We start from the raw sequence: 19,343 nt of genomic DNA, 5'->3' as shown, positions 1-19,343 counted from the left end.
CTTGAACAAAACAGGTTTGAGTTGCGCACATCGACTTATACCCCAATTTTTTTTCTGTAAATATATTTTCTGTAAATGTATTTTTTTGGTAAATGTATTTTCTCTTCATTATGATTTTTTGTAACATTTTCTTTTCTCTAGCTTACTTTAAAAATACAGTGTATAAGACATATAACATTCAAAATATGTTTTAACTATTTATGTTATTGATAAGGCTTCCAATCAACTATAGGCTATTAGTAATCAAGAAACCTTTGAACATAAAACATTCGAAATATGTTTTAACTATTTATGTTATTGATAAGGCTTCCAGTCAACTATAGGCTATTAGTAGTTAAGTTTTTGGTGAGTCAAAAGTTACACCCAGGGGCACCTGGGTGGCTCAGTCAGTTAAGCCTCCAACTCTTGATATTGGCTCAGGTCATGATCTCATGGTTTGTAAGATTGAGCGCCTTGTCGGGCTCTGTGCTGATGCTGTGGAGCCTGCTTGGGATTCTCTCTTTCCCTGTCTCTCTCTGTCCCTCCCACGTGCTCTCTCTCTCGCTCTCTCTCTCTCTCTCTCTCTCTCTAAATGAATAAATAAGCTTAAAAAAAAAAGACCCAAGGAATTGACAAAATCTTTTTTAAAAAAAAAAAAGTTATACTCACACTTGCAAGACAGTTTGGTACCCCTAACCCCACGTTGTTCAAAGGTCAACTGCACAGGAACTAAGAGCCATGGGCACTGGCTTTAAAACAACAATATCATTCATTGAATTCATTGAGTGCTTACAGTGGAGCCCATTGTGGTTTATGTCTCATAGCCCCACCATGAGATGGACTGCGACTACATTATCTCCCAATTTTAAACATGGGGAACCCAAGTGGGAGAGCATTTTAATCAAACTCACATAGCTAATAAGTTACAAAAGGACTCCTGGAAAAGGTGAGGAGAGAAACAAGCCCATGAATGTGTGAGAATCTAGCATAGAAGAAGAGAACACTTCAGGGTCCCTGGGTGGTTCAGTTGGTTAAGCGTCCAACTCTTGACTTCAGCTCACGTCACAATCTCACAGTTCATGAGATCAAGCCCCACACGGGGCTCTGTGCTGACATCATGGAGACTGGGATTCTCTCTCTCCCTCTGTCTCTGCCCCTCCCTCGCATGCATATTCTCTCTCTCTCTCTCTCTCTCTCAAAATAAATAAATACACAAAAAAAGGAAAGGACATTTGAAATTAGAAGGGAAGAGCTGAATTCTTTAGTACATAGAACTGAGACAACTGAATAAGCAATGTGGAAAATAAATTGAGATTGCTACGTCACGTAATACATAAAAATACATATTTAATGTTTAAATTTAAAATTTTTTAAATGTTTATTTTTTGAGAGATAGAGAAAGAGTGTGAGCAGGGGAGGAGCAGAGAGAGGGAGACACAGAATTTGAAGCAGGCTCCAGGCTCTGAGCTGAGCTGTCAGCACAGAGCCCAATGCAGGGCTCAAACTCATGGACCATGAGATCATGACCTGAGCCAACGTTGGACGCTTAACCGACTGAGCCACCCAGGCGCCCTAATGTTTTAAATATACTAACATAGCTATAAAGGTACCAGAAGGAAAAAAGGAAGAATATTTTTATCATTTAGGTAAGGAAAAGAGCTTCCTAAACATATATAAAGCTCCATATAAAGCTTTATATATAAACATATATAAAGAACCATAAAGGAAAATAGTGACATAAATTCATTTTACTTATAAAAGGTATAAAAAATATAATTAAAAAGAAAACATGTTTAAATAAGAAAAATATTTTTCAACATTGAATCAATATCCCTTACATATAAAGAGCTCCTAGCACTGAATAAATGAAAGACAATCCATTAGAAAACTAGGCAAAATATGATGGTTTTTCTATTAGATTTCTCCACAACTAGATTGTAACCTCCTTAAAGGCAGAGTCAGTTTCTTATACCTGGATCTCTTTGGCTCAAATCCATAGGCCTACAGTAGGTAATCAATAAGTATTTGGCTGGCAACTTCCCCCTGCTGGCTTGGCACAACCACAGTAAGAAGCCTTTTCCTCAGCTTCTCTAATGGAGAAGCTGATCTAGAAGTCTCAAACATGAGGCCACCTGCCACACCACAAATTGTGAGGTCAGTCACATGCTGTGGAGAGTTACCCAGAGTGTCCTGCTTTCGCTCAGAGCTCATACTTCATGATTTTCTTGTTTGAAAAATGGAAAAACTATGTGACTAGCACAAGAGCGACCCCCCAAATATTTACTGAATGAGTTCATTAATGATTGTCATTGATGTAACAAAATTATCCAACATACTGTGAATGAGTGAAGTAACAATACAAAACACATAGCACTACTAAAATGACTGGGTTTGTTCATCAGGCTGGCCAACAGATAGAAAGAAATCTTTCAAATAATCCATCCTTGAAGATATTTAATAGTATTCCACACATTCATTCCAAAGCACACCAGGAAGCCTTTTGCTAATTACTCCCAATTCCTAAAAAGGAGGACAAACATTAATGCTTATCAACAGAAGATTCTTTCTACAAGGCTGTCCTTGCAAATACTAGTAAAGAATGAGAGAGAGGGAAAAAAAGCAACTCATTACGAGTTTACTAAAAAAGCCAATAAGAAAATCACCAGAATTAAATAGAATATATGAGCAAAGAAACTGAACAATTAACAAAGAAATGATCATTTTAAATGGAAGATAAATAGGAAAAAATACTTCAGTCTCACTAGCATTAAAAATACTCATTAAACAAAAAAAATTTAATTGTAGGCAATTTGATAAATTGAAAGTTATACTGCAGTGCTGGTGTAGTACAATGAGTCAGACTCAAAATCTGCAAGTGAACTTGGGAATGGGTTCAATTCTGAAACACTGTTTGGCAAAGTGTCTCAGGAACCTTAGTTCACATTCTCTGACAGTGTAATTCTTAACTTCTAGGAAATATTTCAGAATGTCAATAAATACCTTTACATGAAGATACCCACTTTGGCACTGTGTTTAATAAAGTTTAGAGCCTCATAAATATCCAACAATGGAAGAAGTATTAACGAAATTCTTTTCTAAATTATATTTATGGGGAATTTTAATGAGGACATTTTTATGATAAAAGATTGATGTATGTATGACTTCAAGTTGTACACACGTCAGAGGTGCCTGGGTGGGTCTGTCAGTTCAGCTTCCGACTCTTGATTTCGGCTCCTGTCATGATCCCACAGCCCCCTGTTGTGCTCCACGCTGGGTGTAGAGCCTGCTTGAGATTCTCTCTCTCCCTCTGCCCCTCACCCAATTCATGCACGTTCTCGAAAGAAAGAAAGAAAGAAAGAAAAAGAAAGAAAGAAAGAAAGAAAGAAGAAAAAAAGAGAAAGAAAGAAAGAAAGAAAGAAAGAAAGAAAGAAAGAAAGAAAGAAAGAAAGAAAGAATACACATCAAAATCTCAATTATGTATCATGTGCAAGAAAAACCTAAACACACCAAAACATTAATAGCATAGTAGTATTTCTCTGAGTCTTTGGGGCAATTGTTTTTCTTCATATCTTCATGTGTTTCTCATAGTAAAAATGATTCAATTTAAAAATCAGAGAAACAAAATATAAATTCTTCTAGATGATGACATTTCACAGCTAAAACTCTCAACAGGGGTGACTTTTCTTCCATGGGATTCTACGCTGCTTTAAAATGCTGAGAGTTTCAGTCTATTGAACCAGACATTTTCTCTCCTCCCTCCTCTCCTCCCGCCCATTTCTGTTCAGTCTGCTCCTTGAGGGCATCACTGGTCAGTTCAGCCCCACGCTGCTCCCACCTCGGCTCTGATACCCTCTCTCTGAATCAAATGCTTCTTTCACTCATCTGCTTCTTGGTAACTACCAAGCCCTTTCAAAGTCACTCAACAAACATTCACAGAGCACCTCTTTTAACTGCGCTCTCTGCTACATACTGGGCACGTTCTACCTCAGGTCAGAAGTAGAGTTTCTGACAGGAAACGCGGTGCTTCCCACTTCCTGGGCACCACCCGGGGCCAAGCAGACGGAGGGGAGAGCTAGTCAGTGGGCACCACTGATGAAGTCCCCACACTCAGTCCTCCCCAGTCCTGGAGGAGACATCCCTGGACCTCTCTCCTTCATAACTGCCTCTTCCTCCCTCCCCCAGCAGGCCGCAACCATCTCGTCAAGGGAGGGGGGAGTCATCCCTAAGTGGGTCCCCCACCTCCAGTTTCCTATGCTCCATTCCATCTCCCCCACTCTACTGGAGTCATCTTTATAAAATGTAAATCTGCTTATATATTTAACGCCCCTCACCCCCATCCTCTTTCTCAACCAGTGTTCTTAAGGCGAATTCTAAACTCTATAATGTGCCTATGTTCCTGGTCCCTCCAAACCTCTCCAGCCTCAATGGTTACCCCTTTACAGTGTATATGTTTATGTAATTACTCCATGAGTTTGGGGGGAGCATTTGCTGTGTGTCAGGCACTGTGCTGGGTGCAGGGGATCCAGCCGTGCAGGAGACACACCCTGTAGGCATGGAGGTCAGTTTTCACTATAGCTGCCCTCTGTCCTGGCTGTGCAGCATGTGATACGTGCACAGCAGTACTGGCATCACCTGGGAGCAGAGGCTCAGACCCTTTCACAGGCCTACTGACCACAACTAGCACTGCAGTGTGCAGGTGGTTTCTTATGCATGTCAAAGTCTGAGAAGCCCTGCTTCGGGTCTCTTGAAACTTCAGTGCTTGCTCTCACCACATGCCTTTCATCAGCCCTGGCTACTCTTTGCCCTTCCCTCTGCCTAACTCCCACCCTCCCTCGGTTTCTGCATGATTTCCTGTCTGCTAGGAAGACTTCCTTCCCTGCCCTCCTAAGTTAGGGTTCAGTGACCTCCTCCAAATGGTGTCACCATCAAAACACACACACACACACACACACACACACACACACACACACACACACTTAGGAAGTATTTAAAAAAAAGGAGGGGGGCACCTGGGTGGCTCAGTTCATTGAGCATCCGACTTTGGCTCAGGTCATGATCTCACAGTTAGTGGGTTCGAGCCCCACATCAGGCTCACTGCTGTCAGCCTGTCAGCACAGAGCCCACTTCAGATCCTCTCTCCCTCTCTCTCTATTCCTTCCCCACTTGCACTCACCCCAAGATAAATGAATATTAAAAACAAACAAACAACAACAAAAAACCACTTAGGGCTTCGTACCGTCTGTTGTACAGGCAGAGGCTGTGTCTGTCTTTTCATAACCACATCCCTAGCATAAAGCCTGTGTCTGACATAGAGTAGCAGGTCAATAAAAAAGCGGTTAAAAAAAAAAAAAGCACAGAATTCAGTGCAAATATAAAATTCCCAGGCTAAATAAATAATTTAAAGTTTCTAAATTCCTTAGGACAGGATGGGATTTGGGGGGGGGGGGGGGGGGGGGGGAGAGGGCTGGTGAACAGGTTCCTAGGAAGAAACCACCACTATCTGCATTTCATGCTGCATGTTTTAGATATAGGCCTAGCCTTTTATGGAACTCCCCACTGGCCCTCTAGACATTTTTGTATAAATCAGAAAGAGAAGCTCCTCCCTCAGCACAGATGTAACGCTAGGCTACGGTGCACGGAGGATTCGGCACACAAACCACAAGCTGGTTTCCAGTTGCCACCCCCTCCCCCATATAGGGCGTAGCCTGCACAACCATATATGGTGGCACAACCATATATAGCCTGCACAACCATACCCACAGTGAGATAGTCCCAGTCTTGGAAGAATGGCCTTGGAACAAGTACTGAAAACCAGGTCCTGGCTCCACATGACCCCGAATAAGGAATTTAACTTCTTATACAATGGATATCCATAACATCAGCCATGCCTACTGTATGGGGCTTAGAGAATCAACATTTTAAAATAGAGTGGAATCATACCTTCTACAGAGTCTATTTTCTGAAGTCAAAGGATAAGGTAAAAATTTCAAATGACCAAATTACTCTTGAAAATTCCTTACCACCACTCAGGAAGTAAAGTCCCATGCTAGGCTGACGTGCCCCGCTGGAGACGGGCACGCAGCTCTCAATAAGCCTACCACAACCTGAAAGGAGGGAAGAGATGCTCATTCCTTGGTAGAACGATAGTTGAACTAATTGGCACACATATGTGGGCCATGTCTACCTGAAGTATAGAGTCACCCTCAGTGCAATGAGATGCTCGCAATACAAGGCCTTCAGCCCGGGAGGCAGCTGAGGGAACAGCAAGCATCCCCTCCCATTGCATACCCCCTCTGGAGTACATACCCCCTGACGGGGCTAGCAAGTGAAATCACTGACTCCATTTAAATTAAGTTCCCCTTTCTCTCCTTTCTGTGCCAAACACATATAATTTGAACAAGTTAAATGCATAGTCTAACGAAGGTTGAAAACTCTGAAGCAAAATATAAATGCAAAGCATTATTTTTGTGACACACCTACCCAATTGGTATTCTGTGTCAAGGGGAAATCCACACTGTTCCATACGAAAGGCTCCCAGTGTGGAAAACCTTGAACTGACTCCATTAGCTCAGGGCACATGTGCAGAGGAGAAGGCCAGTGTGCTCCTGTAAGAGCTCGTGCTTTGGGTTGTGTTCCCCATCAGCACAGAGCCATTCACAGTCTTCACCCCGCTCCTCTCCTGCCTAATAGCGAGGTAGGAACAAGACCTACTGGCTGAAAGAGGGAGATGGAACAAGGAGCCACATTAGCATCAAAGCTACAGGAACAACCCTCTTGGATTCATTGATGCCCTGAGGCAGTCTCTCAGATCAGCACCAGCACAGGCCACCAAACAAACAGTCCTCTCAGCTGACTGGTCCAACACTTGCAGAACTGAAGAAAAGTCCCAGCACCTTCCAGATAAAAGCAACATGTGCCCTTTGCTTTCCAGAGCAAAATGCATCACTCTGAATGCCACCAAAATAAACACTTATCTTCATGTGCTATCTGGGCCACGCGGGAAACATTGTATTGAACCTATGACCTACCATTCAATCCTACATAAAGAACAGAATGCTTTACAGACAAAATCGTTTTTTAAAAACAAAAGCAAAGTACTATTTAACATCTCTGCAGCTCTGCTATGACCACATGCCCCACGTTTCCATACTTCTAACATAGCTAATCCCCATTCAACAGGAAACCGCCTAAGAGAAAAGCAAGTTTTAAGCTGTGTATGGCTATTGATGTAAATTCTTCATTAATACACTTTGAGGAAGTATCGTAGCAAAAACAAATACATATTAACACCCCACTGTGAATATTAATACTGTCTCTGATGGAAAGCTGGGGTCATCAGGAGAAGAACTCTATTCAGAAACTGTATTTTTTTTAATGTTTTATTTATTTTTGAGAGAGAAGGAGAATGTGAGCAGAGCAAGGGCTGACAGTGAGAGGGACAAGGATCCAAAGCAGGCTCTGTGCTGAGAGCAGAGAGCCCGACACAGGGCTTGAACTCAAGAACTGTGAGATCACGACCTGAGCTGAAGTTGGGACACTCAAACCCTTCAGCCTCCCCTATTCAGAAACTCTTTTTTTTTTAATTCCAATATAGTTAAACATACAATGTTATATTAGTTTCAGGCATACAACATAGTAACTCAACAATTCTCTATATTACTCAGTGCTCATCAAGATAAGTGTTCTCTTAATCCCTTCACCTAATAAGGCATCTGACGGTGTTACCTACTGTGCTAGGTACTACGGAAGACAAATACAAAGAGGATCTGGCCAGAGTCACTGTCCCACGTCTTCCTTTCCCCCAAGAAGGCTTAAAGTCTACAAGTGCCTTGAGCCAACAGCTCACCATACAGGAAAAACACCAACTTGGCAGAAAAAGAGATCAAGAAGTCTTAATTGGTCGGTGACAAGTTCAAATGTTCCATAAGGATCAGGGTAACTCGGCAATCCAAACCTTTTATTCAAAACAGACACAACAGCCTCAGGTAACAACACTCAGCTGATGGAGGAAAAGAAAATGCAAGACAGTAACAAAGGAACAGGACCTCTTTTACTATCCCAAGTGCATAAATAAAGGTATGGTTCAGGATGGTCTTAATACTCACTGTTCTTCTTGTACATCAAAATTTCAAAGGAATTCATCTCATAGTTCTCAAATGTTTGTCGAACCTTTTCAATTGTGTCTTTATCAGTCAGCTCCCCATACATGAAACTGCAAATCAACCAAAAAGCTGAAGTTAGTTCCACAAATACTGACTATTGTACCATCATATGTTAAATATGTTTCCTATACCCAGCACTGTGATATGTGAAATGAACACACACACACACACACACACACACACACACACACAAATGGAAACATTCATTCAATCAAGAAAGCTTCACTAATTCAACTGTGACTGGCACTCTACCACTGCCCCCCAAAAATGAACAGTATAATAAGGAAGACACCCAGAAAAGTGTGGATCAGGAAACAGTATGACCAACACTTTTGGAATTCCAGAATACAGGCACAGAGTGGTCAGTGAAGGCTTCCCAGGGTAGAGGCATATGAAATCTAAAGAGCAGGTAGAAATTAATGAGAAGAGGAAGGGAAAAAACATTCCAGGTAAAAGAAGAGCATATGCAAAGGCACAGAGGTTAAGAGTGAGGTTAATTCTGGAACCTGAATGTAGTTCAGTTCAGTGTGACTGGAATATACACAAGGTGGGGAGATTTCACAACAGATAACATAGAAATAAAAGCACAGACCAAATCATGAAGGAGCACATGGCATTACAAGCCATGTGAAGTCATTTAAACTTTATCTTGAAAGCAATGGGGTGGAGGGAGCAAACACTGGGAGGTTTGAAGCAAGACAGTTCCATAATCAGATTTACATTTTAGAAATACAACTCAGCGAAACTTCCCAGGAAAGATGGCAGAATAAATGTGGGCCATATATTTTTCCTCTTCTAATTCCCAACAAAATAAACAAAAGAATGGGAAAAGAATCACGGAAATTCATCAGCCAAAGAATTGCACCAAAGGGTGCAATTTGATGCTCTAAACATTAAGGCAGAGCTGAGGAAAGAAACAGAAGATTCAGCCACTGTCTGTGAAGCTCTGTTTCCTACCCACCCCACCCCAGCCCACCCCCAAAAAAGCACCAGGTTTAAAAAATTGAAACGATAAAATCCTGTAACTCTTAGTACTGCTCACACTTGGAGAAAAGTAGACTAAGGCGGGACGGGGGTGGTGGAGATAAGTAACCCGGAAGAAAATTAGAGAAAACCTCTAGGTAGTAGATATTCCTACCGACTAATACTGGTTCTTAGCAGAGGCCCGAAAACTGCCAGGACTGTCCATTTTCCTGGGCACCACCATGAATATGGTCTGAAGACCAAGATTTGTCCCTCTAGGAATAAGACACACCCCAACTAGGTGGAGTAAACCATGGCACGGGACACTAACAAAATGGAAGAGGACAAAAGCCATCTCTCAATGGGGCAGGAAAAGCCACTCCTGACCACCTCAGGCCTGCATGTGACCAGAAAAGAAGGACACCAACGCCCAGCCTCTGAATCTCGGGTAATGTGGAAGCAGTGGCGTGTGTTCCTAAACAATCCCATCTTCCAAAATTGTGCACGCGGAATGCAATCCAACTTTCTCTTGATGCCTTGAATCACAGAATCTTAGAATTTCAGAGCTACAAAGAACCTCAGAGGCAACCATCAACTCCAATGCTTCGCTTGGCCTCATACTGGAACAGCCTTGAGCTTACTGTAGGCTTCTGCTTGCCAGCACTCTACAAAAAAAAAAATGTGCCCTAGCTGTTGACTTTATAAATTCTGTGTCACTTGTGTTATTATGTCCCTTCCCAGCCCACTGAGAGACATTATTATCTATGGTTCACCTTGTGCTTCTCTCATGCAGCACTCTGCTTTTCATCTATGAATCAGGAAAACAGACAACCGAGCTTGTTGAATTACCTTTAAAAAGATGGCTAGATCAAGACTAAATTAGCCCTGCCTGAGAACAAGAGAACTTCTCCTAGGAGGTAAAAACGGAGCTCTGGGACCATCTTATATAGCCAGTTGCCTTTTTAGCTTTCTGCCACTTTCTCTGAGTTAATTTGCTAGATAAGTGACCCCCATTTACGTGACATGATGGTATACATGCTGGCAGTTTCCTTCACAAGGTAAAATGAATCCCTGTAAAATGGAGACTTGAAATAAGTGAAGTGCCATAATTACTCCCAGCTTCCATCAGTCTTATGTACTGTAATATAATGGTAGCCATAAGTTTCCTTTACCTGGACATTAGATTTCATATGCCTACAATGCAAGAAATAAGCAAAAGAGGTTCCTGAGCCATTAGGAATACAGTGAGCACAAAGGCATGTTTACTTTATTGTTAGGGAGGGGACACTTTCAGAGAATTAAATACATTTCCTACAGTTGTGCATAAAAAAGTTGGCTAACTTAAGTGTCTGATTATAGCCAATAAGAAGCAAGAAGGGAAGGAAACGTTGCTTCAGTCACACCAAAAAGTGAAGCTAACTCTCCCGATTTGTTCCTATTGTATATGTGTATATACCGATGTAGACGCAGATATGGATGTAGATGCTTATGAGGAGAACCACAAATATAACAGAATTTTATGGCAGTATTTAAGAGCCATAATTTCCAAATCTTTGAGGGAAGAAGGGGAATCTTACATTTCCCATTACCCAGACCCAAAACACCTAAAATATAAGAAAATGGTATTTTCAAAGCATTTAATACTCTTCACCAAACTAGTTACATGGCTGATTTAATACCATCAAAATGCAAACCAAAGACTATGCCTGTGTCAGACAGGTTTTGCCACCCTTCAGAGAGGAGTTGCTTTCTTGATCTGGCAGGTCTGGGAAAACGATTCCACTTAATGCAAACACCACTGAAGACAAAAGACTCCGAAGAAGGCAAGGAGTGAGAGAAGCCCAAGGCTGTGCTGAGCCAAGACCTTGCCAGGGCAGTGCAGGGGGGCGTCTGGCACGGCCAGGGACAGGCTCTACTCTGCTTGCTCTGCTCTGCTCCACACCGTGAAGGTGCTTTAAAAGAGTGTTTCTAGCACCACAGCTCAAGGGTACAGCCTGGTTAGTAACCCGGTCAAATGCATAGGCTATGTGTACTGTTAGCATCATTTGCCTCTGTCTTTGAGGTTGTGACCGGAGATGTGACAGAATGATTCAGAAGGCAACAAAATCCTAGCTCTCTTTCCCTTTTCTGGTGAAAAGCCCTATGAACAAAGTCCTTGTTTCCAACATCATAGTGATTCTTCTCAAATAGTCATGTATTTTTTTAAATTAATTTAATCATTGGGGTGTCTGGGTGGCTCAATCAGCTAAGTGTCTGACCCTTGGTTTCAGCCCAGGTCATGATCTCACAATTCGTGCTGACAGCACAGAGCTTGCTTGAGATTCTCTCAATCTATCTCTCTCTAAATAAATAAATAAATAAATCTTAAAAAATTAATTTACTCATCTAAAATTTTATTTCATTTTCATTTAACTTTATTTAATCATCTTTCAAATCATGTAACATCTCACAAACTTTTGAATTCCTGTTTTATAAAGAAAATGACTTTCCTGAGTTTTTCTAGCACCCCTCCCCCACACCTCAGTGACTTCAAGTCCCTCATTTTGTACAGACCATGCTTTAAGGCTTCTTGGATTTCCCAGCATATTGCGTGAACTAGAGGTAATATTACCATAAACATTCCCGTATAAACATTAAATGAGAGAAAGGCAAATCCCACACCAAGTAAGCCATTTTTATTTTTCCAGAAAATACCAGGATAGACTGGTCAACAGAACAACCCCAAACATAAATACCTGCAGGTACTGCTTTTTTGCATCACTTCCGCCCTGTGATAGCCAGACAGCTTGCAAAATCCATCATTGCTGTACACGATAGGCCAGTCCACTATCTGGGCATTCCCCAACACAAAATTAGTATCTGTTAAGAAAAAAAAAAAAAGAAGGAGAAAAGAAAAGAAAAGAAAAGAAAAGGGCATATGAGGCAAGACATTAGTTGAGATTCAATGAGGATATAAATAATGTCAACCAATCCAGGTATCTTTACTTCCCTCTAAAACAGTCTCTTCGACAGGAAAATGGCCCTGTGCAGAATACAAAAGAACAGTCCTTTAGAGCTGAATATTTGGAATCCAAATGCTAATGTTATTATAGTTCAAGAAGAAGTTAGCCAAGGAAGCATACTTAACCAACCAACCGATGAATCTTGCAGAGATCCAGTGATTCCCAGGAGATACATTCAAGTTCTAACTAATCTCAATGAATGTACACTGGTACTATGGAGCAAGAGAGAACATAAAAGGAATTTCTTCTGGGCTCCATTTAGCATCTTAGCCTTATCAGTCTTTTAGCCAAAAGCTACACGTTGGCCTTGTTGACCCTGAGTAGCATTTACCCATCCTAAGAGGAGACAGTCTTCTTAGGAGACAGAGGAAGAGAGACAGAGGATTGCCTCGAGAAGCACACCAGATAGCCCTCCTCTTGGTAAGGAAGTGACTAGACACCCCCCCCCATACTAGAGCCTTGCAGAACCTGATCAAGAGGCTCGAGATGGCAAAAGGTTTCTTGCTGATTTTGAGATTTTTGTAGCAGCAGACGCCACGTGTCAGAGCTCTTTCACTGACCACCAGCCCACGTTCACTTCAGATGCAGGGATGAAGTCAGCAGGTATGGCTGCTCAGTGGGTTCTCATCACTTCCCACATTTCTGAAAATCAAAAGCCTTCAGCATTTTCTGTGCTCTATCAACTGTCCCTTTTTTTCTCTTCAAGACCTTAAATTAAGACCTTAAATTAAGCAAATAACATCCAGAATTTAAATATAATCATTTTTAGCTTGGCTCTCTCCTCTCCACAGAATACTTACCCCTTCCTCAAGAAAAGAAAGAACATGCACAAACCCTTCTTTATTGTAAACTGATGGGGGTTTGTTTGTGTATGTGTACTGGATAGAGTGAAACAGTAGTGACATATAATGTCTTCATTTAATTGGGAGGTTAATTTTGTTCTAGTACAGCATTTATTATTTATTCACAACATGGGTAACCATCCTTCCTATCTATGTGGGGAGGAGTGGAGGAATGAAAGGGAGGAGAAATAACTAAATACAGTAATCTACTTTTGAGAATGTTTTCATCTATTTAAAAGGAACATAAAACACAACTTTCATGAAGTTAATCTATAAACCTGTTAAATTTATAAATAAGCTTTTATTGAAAATCTACAACCAGTCTTTCCCTCTGTCTCTCCCATATGGTCATGAATACTTGTTGAGTGCCCAGTAGGTACCAACCACCTTATACGACCTGGAGATATCCAGCCTGATGCGATATGGTCCATGCACTCCAGGAACTTATCAGGACAAGAAGATGTGCACAACCAACTGAAGAAAGCAGTAACAAACTGATTAACTCCAAGGTAGGCAAAGAATTGTGTCTCAGAGGGGTCATATATGAACTTGTTCTAGTCTGGAAAGATGAGTAAGACTCATTCAAACATTGTGAATGCCTAACATGTATGATACAAAAACAATATTTAGAGAAACGAAAATATGATGCCTGCCTTTGGTAAGGCTGTGGGAGGAAGGGAACATTCCAGGCTGAGAAGCAACATGAGCAAAGATCTGACAGCATGGAACACATAAAGACAGGTGTAGACAAACAAAGGTCAGTCAGGAAGATTGGAGAATGAGCCCAAATACCAGACTGGGATGGGTCTTGACTGTCAAAGATTTTCGACTTTGTTCTGGAGACAGAATAACTCTTTATATGTTGGTCTTTTCTTCCCGAATAATTCACATTTCTTGAAAAGAACAACTAAGCCTTTAAAAAAAGCACAACATTCACTAAATCACCCCTGAGTGTATATGAAGTCCAGTCAGTTTAACTATCTCTCTTGTTGAGTAAAATTGTCAGTAATTTCCTTCAAAGACTTAGAGCAGTTGAAGAAAACTGAGTGAGCTTTTTCATGGCTAGTGCCCCACTAAAGCTATGTGTTAAGAGGGAATAAGAGCCAGTTATAGATAATAATTGACTGCTTGTGTTTATTTTCTCTCCTCTCTAGGCACCATTAAAATAAAATTAAATGAATTAAAAAGGTAAAAATCCACAAAAATTAGAGGAAAAGAAAACAGAAAAAAAATGACTATGGAAGAAGCAGAAATAATACAGGAAACAAAAAGAACTTAAAAAAAAAAAAGATCCCCAATTAGCATCCTTAGAGAGATTCAAGAGATATTACATCCATAAAACAAGAACAGGATGACAAAGAAAAAAAAATAAGAGAACATGTAAGACCTCCTGTAAATTAAAAGTGAGTAATTAAAAATTCAATGTAAATGTTAGAAGATAAAGTCTTGCAGAGAGTAGCACAGAAAAACACAAGAAATATTTTTAAAAAAATAAGACACCCTGATGAACAGGGATGCAAAATTCCTCAACAAGATATTAGCCAACCAGATCCAACAATACATTTAAAAAATTATTCACCACGACCAAGCAGGATTTATACCTGGGATGCAGGGCTGGTTCAATATCCACAAAACAATTAACGTGATTCATCACATCAATAAAAGAAAGGACAAGAAATATGATCCTCTCAATAGATGCAGAGAAAGCATTTGATAAAATACAGCATCCTTTCTTGATAAAAACCCTGAAGAAAGTAGGGATAAAAGGAGGATAGCTCGAGATCATAAAAGCCATATATGAACAACCCAACACTAATATCATCCTCAATGGGGAAAAACTGAGAGCTTTCCCCCTAAGGTCAGGAACAAGACAGGGATGTCCACTCTCACCACTGTTATTCAACATAGTATTGGAAGTCTTAGCCTCTGCAATCAGACAACACAAAGAAATAAAAGGCATTCAAATCAGCCAGGAGGAAGTCAAACCTTCACTCTTCGCAGATGACATGGAACTCTACAAGGAAAACCCAAAAGATTCCACCAAAAAACTGCTAGAACTGATCCATGAATTCAGCAAAGTTGCAGGATATAAAATCAATGCACAGAAATCAGTTGCATTCCTATACACCAACAATGAAACAGAAATCAAGGAATCGATCCCATTTACAGTTGCACAAAAAAAAACCCATAAAATACCTACGAACAAACCTAACCAAAGAGGTGAAAAATCTATACACTGAAAACTATAGAAAGCTTACGAAAAAAATTGAAGAAGACACAAAAAAATGGAAAAAGATTCCATGCTCCTGGATAGGAAGAACAAATATTGTTAAAATGTCGATACTACCCAAAGCAATCTACATATTCAATACAATCCCTATCAAAGTAACACCAGCATTCTTCACAGAGCTAGAACAAATGATCCTAAAATGTGTATGGAACCAGAAAAGGCCCCAAATAGCCAAAGCGATCTTGAAAAAGAAAACCAAGGCAGGAGGCATCACAATCCCAGACTTCAAGCTGTACTACAAAGCTGTAATCATCAAGACAGTATGGTACTGGCCCAAGAACAAACACTCAGATCAATGGAACAGAATAGAGAACCCAGAAATGGACCCACAAACGTATGGCCAACTAATCTTTGACAAAGCAGGAAAGGATATCCAATGGAATAAAGACAGTCTCTTCAGCAAGTGGTGCTGGGAAAACTGGACAGCGACATGCAGAAGAATGAACCTGGACCACTTTCTTACACCGTACACAAAAAGAAACTCAAAATGGAATGAAGACCTCAATGTAAGACAGGAAGCCATCAAAATCCTAGAGGAGAAAGCAGGCAAAAACCTCTTTGATCTTGGCCGCAGCAACTTCTTACTCAACACGTCTCCAGAGGCAAGGGAAACAAAAGCAAAAATGAACTACTGGGACCTCATCAAAATAAAAAGCTTTTGCACAGCAAAGGAAACAATCAGCAAAACTAAAAGGCAACCAACGGAATGGGAGAAGATATTTGCAAATCACATATCAGATAAAGAGTTGGTATCCAAAATCTACAAAGAACTTATCAAACTCAACACCCAAAAAACAAATAATCCAGTGAAGAAATGGGCAAAAGACACGAATAGACACTTCTCCAAAGACATCCAGATGGCCAACCGACACATGAAAAAATGCTCAGCATCACTCATCATCAGGGAAATACAAATCAAAACCACAGTGAGATACCACCTTACACCTGTCAGAATGGCCAACATGAACAACTCAGGCAACAACAGATGTTGACAAGGAATCGGAGAAAGAGGATCTCTTTTGCATTGTTGGTGGGAATGCAAACTGGTGCAGCCACTGTGGAAAACAGTATGGAGCTTCCTCAAAAAACTAAAAATAGAACTACCCTATGACCCAGCAATTGCACTACTAGGCATTTATCCACAGGATACAGGTATGCTGTTTCAAAGGGACACATGCACCCCCATGTTTATAGCAGCACTATCAACAATAGCCAAAGTATGGAAAGAGCCCAAATGTCCATCGATGGATGAATGGATAAAGAAGATGTGGTGTGTATATGTATTATTCCACAATCAAAAAGAATGAAATCTTGCCATTTGCAACTACGTGGCTGGAACTGGAGGGTATTATGCTAAGTGAAATTAGTCAGAGAAAGACAAAAATCCTATGACTTCACTCATATGAGGACTTTAAGAAACAAAACAGATGAACATAAGGGAAGGGAAACAAAAATAATATAAAAACAGGAAGGGGGACAAAACAGAAGAGACTCATAAATATGGAGAACAAACTGAGGGTTACTGGAGGGGTTGTGGGAGGGGGGATGGGCTAAATGGGTAAGGAGCATTAAGGAATCTACTACTGAAATCATTGTTGCACTATATGCTAACTAATGTGGATGTAAATTTTAAAAAAGAAAAAAGAAAATAAAAAAGAAATAAGACAGAGAGGACCAATCCAAGAGGAACAATTTGACTCCTAACAGGAACAGCAGAAAAAACAACATGAGAAAAAGCCAGAGACATTTTTTTAAATTAAAACAATCAAATGTAGAATAAAAATATTCAGATGTGCAAAGAGCTAGGAAAGTTATTTCTCACATATTCTTCCTCAGGAAGTTACTTGGGGATGTGTATCAGCAAAGTGAAGGAGTAAGGAAAGAAGACAACATGTGAACTAGAAGGAAGAGTGGCTCTAAATACAGAAAGCAGGAAGGAAGCTAATAGAAAGATTTAGCACAGAATCGTTCAGAGAACAGAAGTTCCAGAAGAGAGTTATCTAGGGAAAGAGGAAGTCAGGTTCTGATAACTTTCTTGATCACCTGAAACAACATAAAAAGTCAATATGGTTATTATAATTTGGGGAAGAGAGGCAGGAAAAATTAGAAGCATCAAAGAAAACAAAAGCTGTGCAAGAAAGGAAACCAAATCACACTATGTCATTATCACTCTCACAACAGTGTAAACACCTTATTAATATCCAATATTTAAAACCAACATATGGTCAAGGCATGAAATACTTAACTATAAGTATCTGAATATAACTGTATCAATTCCAACACTGTGAAAATGCAAATGATAAGTTGAGAGAGAGAAGTGAGAACAATCATGGGATGGTGTCTAGTGGTGACATAATAAAAAAGAAAGGTATATAGGAGCGCCTGGGTGGCTCTGTCAGTTAAGTGTCTAACTCTTGAATTTGGCTCAAGTCATGATCCCAGGGTCATGGGATCCAACCCCAAGTTGGGCTCCATGCTAGGTATGGAGCCAGCTTGAGATTTTCTCTCTCTCTGCCCCTCCCCTGCTCATACTCATTTTCTCTCCTTCTGTCAAGAAAGAAAGAAAGAAAGAAAGAAAGAAAGAAAGAAAGAAAGAAAGAAAGAAAGAAAGAAAGAAAGAAAGAGGAAGGAAGAGGAAGAAAGAGAGGGAGGGAGGAAGGAAGAAAGAGAGGGAGGGAGGAAGGAAGAAAGAGAGAGAGGGAGGGAGGGAGGGAGGGAGGGAGGGAGGGGAGGAAGGAAGGAAGGAAGGAAGGAAGGAAGGAAGGAAGGAAGGAAGGAAGGAAGGTTTTCCTTAAAGTTGCAAAGATAACCAATAAAGGAGTAAAATAATTGTATTAGGAGAAAAGGGTAGAAAGTAAATAAAGTGAGATAAAAACTCAGCTAAATTAACTGAAGTCAACAGCTAATAGCTAAAAGTGATAAATCTAGAAATAGCTGTAATGCATATTATTTAGAGACATGGCAGAAACTATAAGAAGAAACAGCTAAAATTAGAGTATGTGACTTCTGGTGAGCAGGATAGGCAAATGGACAAGGCATGGGATGATTCTTTTTCTTCATAAGCTCTTCAGTTTGATTTTTTTCAACCAAGAATGTCTATTACTTTGATAAAAATATGTATATTCTTAATTTTTAATGAACTTAATCAGAAAAAATTAACTTATTGATTAATTTTTTTATTTGCTAAAAAATGAGAACAGGATACACTCAAGCTCCAGATATCACTGCAATTTCCCATAACTGCATTCTGGCCATCCCTGAAATGTGCTCACCCTTCCTCAAGCATTTCCATTGTCCCTGGGGTGCAGATAACAGCCTTATCTGGGAAAAACCACGTCTCCTAGTATCTTCTTGGACTTCAGAAAGGAAATAGAAAAATAGGAAGTAGTGTAGGAATAGAAACATCAACCTACTGATCATCCAGTCAGAGGATTTCTCAATCATAGATTTCAAAATTCCAAAATAGTTATCTCTCACTGTTAACCCAAGCAAGAAATTATAGTTGGCAGGGAGCAAGATTCCCTTGTCACTATGTGATAGAAGATTTAGGAATTCCCTCTTTACTGAAGGATGTGGACTGAAGGAAGGAAAGAATTCTAGTCCTAGTCACAAAGTCATTTGCCTCCAACAGGAGAGAAATTCTTCCTCCTTCCCCTGCCTCTCCCTTGCACACACGTATATCCTACTATGGTTGGCTGGAAAGGGAGAATATTCTAGATTCCCTTCAATTCCTAAGCTACAAATAATTGACCTGCAAATTGACTTCCAAAATCCAATCTATTTATAAATTGTGGGCTACCTATACAAATAACATCACATGTATCATTAGAAACTAAGAGATTCCACATAGGCAATATTCCAGGTATTAATAATAATGTATACCATTTATTGTTATCTGTGCCAGGCTCTGTACTGAGACTTTATCACATATTAAGGTGGGGTTTTTTAACGACTGTAACAATCTTTGTGAGGTGGTATTAGTTTACTAAAGGAAGTGTCATGGATTTCATCATTTTACTCATGAGTACACTGAGCCTCTGCAGACACAGTCAGTCATAGCAGGTTAGAGTTAGGATTTGAATCCAGGACTTCAAAATCCATGCTT

General features: G+C 40.2%; 1 protein-coding gene across 1 annotated transcript in view; it reads right to left on the bottom strand.

The window, feature by feature from the left end:
• Positions 1–19,343, bottom strand: part of KCNH1 (potassium voltage-gated channel subfamily H member 1) — a 378,677-nt gene that overhangs the window by 337,228 nt on the left and 22,106 nt on the right. Inside the window, exons 2-3 of the mRNA XM_042975709.1 lie at positions 11,840–11,963; positions 8,085–8,191 (exon numbers count right to left, since the gene is read on the bottom strand). Coding sequence (XP_042831643.1) covers positions 8,085–8,191; positions 11,840–11,963 — 231 coding nt within the window. The remainder of the gene's footprint in view (positions 1–8,084; positions 8,192–11,839; positions 11,964–19,343) is intronic.

This window comes from Panthera tigris, chromosome F3 (genome assembly GCF_018350195.1).
Source record: "Panthera tigris isolate Pti1 chromosome F3, P.tigris_Pti1_mat1.1, whole genome shotgun sequence".
Taxonomy (NCBI): Eukaryota; Metazoa; Chordata; class Mammalia; order Carnivora; family Felidae; genus Panthera; species Panthera tigris.
This window is presented reverse-complemented; position numbering and strand designations above follow the sequence as displayed.